Below are 1851 nucleotides of genomic sequence, written 5' to 3'. Positions count from 1 at the left end.
TGGTTTGTGTGTTTTCAGCCCTAAACAAGGGTTTATTTCTCTCTTACCTCTTACCAGCTTGGGATAATTCCTCTAAGGAATTATGTGATGTGTCTGGCACACATTCTGTTGCTTCCTTCTGCGAGCACTCACTAAACATTGGATAAGGGTTTTTAATATACATGCAGAAGGCTGATCTGTGTCTCCCAGCAGCTGGAGGGAGGCAGATTAGGGGTATGGCACTGGGGTGGTGCTGTGACAGACCTCCTTGATGGTGTGCAGGGAGACACAACTCATACAGACCATCCCTGAGAAAAATGACCTCTTTGCAGGGGTGAATGCAGAGCCACATTAGCTGAGGTTCAGTGCTGTGAGGAGCAGCTGAGCAGTAAAATATTTTACATGGTGATGTTTTTGCCCACACCTCCAACACTGTCTTGCACTCTTAACAGCAGAGATACCTGTGTGCCCGCTGTGGGAAGGTACCATGTGCTCACAGTGATGCTGGTGGACTGGGCCTTTTCTAAGGACTCCAGATGTACTGGAGCATGTGCAATTTATTCCTATTTCAGCAATACCCACAATATGCCCAATATGGGCTGGGCACAGGAAGGCAGCCCCTCCCAGGGAGGTCACACCTGGCTGTGGTCAGTTGACAAATGGGGAGGACAGAGGGGAATGTGCTTCCCGGCCCCACATCACCAGCACAAGCCCCAGCCCTGAACTCGCCAATGTGAGCATTTGCATTTAATTCTGATGTTAGCATTTCAGATTAAAGTATTGCCCGTGAAGGAAATAATTTATTCCTATATAATAAAATCCCTTTTTTTCCATATAAAATCCACCTGTCATGAAAACCATTGTTCATAAACAAATTTTAAGAAAATAAGTAGCCTCCACTTTATAATTGAAACACCATTAAAACATGGCCACCACGGTGCCCCATCCCCTCTCATTGTACCACATGTGGCAGGCAAGTGCCAGCAGGATGAGCTGGCCTGGCAGAGGGGGGGGCCCCACACTGGTCCTGGCCACTCGGCACTTGTCTTCACTGGCCAGCTCCAGTGGCACTGTGCAGTCCCCCAGGTCCCCAGGGCGGGGGTCCTCAGGTGCTGTTGTGTTGGGAAGGCCCAGGAAGGTGCAGTCCAGCCCCTCAATGATAGCCCTGCGTGTGGCCGTCCAGCGCCAAAACCAGAGCATGCTGCAGTCGCACCTCCAGGGGTTGTTGGACAGGAACACATACTTCAGTTTGGTCAGTTTGGCAAACAAGCCCCTGGGCAGGGAGCTGAGGTTGTTTTTGCTCAGGTGAAGGAAGTGCAGCTTGTTTAAGTATAAAAAAGCAGAGTCTGAGATGGAGGAGATCTGGTTGTTGTTCAAGTACAAGTTTCTCAAGTTGAGCAGGTGTCTGAAGGTGCAGTCGACAGCAGTGATTCTGTTGGCTTCAAGGTGCATGGTCTTGAGCTGGATCAACCCATTGAAAAGCTGATTAGGCAAATCAGTGATGAAGTTGTGTCCTAAATTTAACATGCCCAATCTGAGAAGCTTTGTGAAAGCTCCATTTTGAATGATCCATATCCGATTCTTCCTGAGATTCAGATCGTATAGGGTTTCCAGGTCCTTCAGGGAATCTCTGCCGATGGCTTCTATATGATTGCCCTCCAGGGACAGCCTCGTGAGGCTGGAGAGGTTCCTAAAGGCTTGTGGGACATACCGCATGTTATTGGAGGCTAAATCAAGCCTTTCTAAAGAAGGCAAGTGTGAAAATAAAAGTGGGTGGATTTCAAAGATATTGCAGTGGGACAAATCCAGGCTGATGAGGTTTAATAGTCCTCTGAATGTGTTTGCATGCAGGTAGGTGAGGCGTGAGTTCCT

At 48.6% G+C, this 1851-nt stretch overlaps 1 protein-coding gene across 1 annotated transcript in view; it reads right to left on the bottom strand.

Moving 5' to 3' along the window:
• Positions 1-759: 759 nt before the first annotated feature.
• LOC108447249 (nyctalopin-like) overlaps positions 760-1851 on the bottom strand; it is a 6918-nt gene continuing 5826 nt past the window's right edge. Inside the window, exon 2 of the mRNA XM_017736632.1 lies at positions 760-1851. This exon is cut by the window's right edge and continues 3 nt beyond it. Coding sequence (XP_017592121.1) covers positions 898-1851 — 954 coding nt within the window. The 3' untranslated portion in view covers positions 760-897.

The sequence above is a fragment of the Corvus brachyrhynchos genome, unplaced genomic scaffold (assembly GCF_000691975.1).
Source record: "Corvus brachyrhynchos isolate BGI_N302 unplaced genomic scaffold, ASM69197v1 scaffold36, whole genome shotgun sequence".
NCBI classification, from domain to species: domain Eukaryota; kingdom Metazoa; phylum Chordata; class Aves; order Passeriformes; family Corvidae; genus Corvus; species Corvus brachyrhynchos.
Note: the sequence above shows the minus strand (reverse complement) of the source record. Positions and strands in the feature narration are given on the sequence as shown.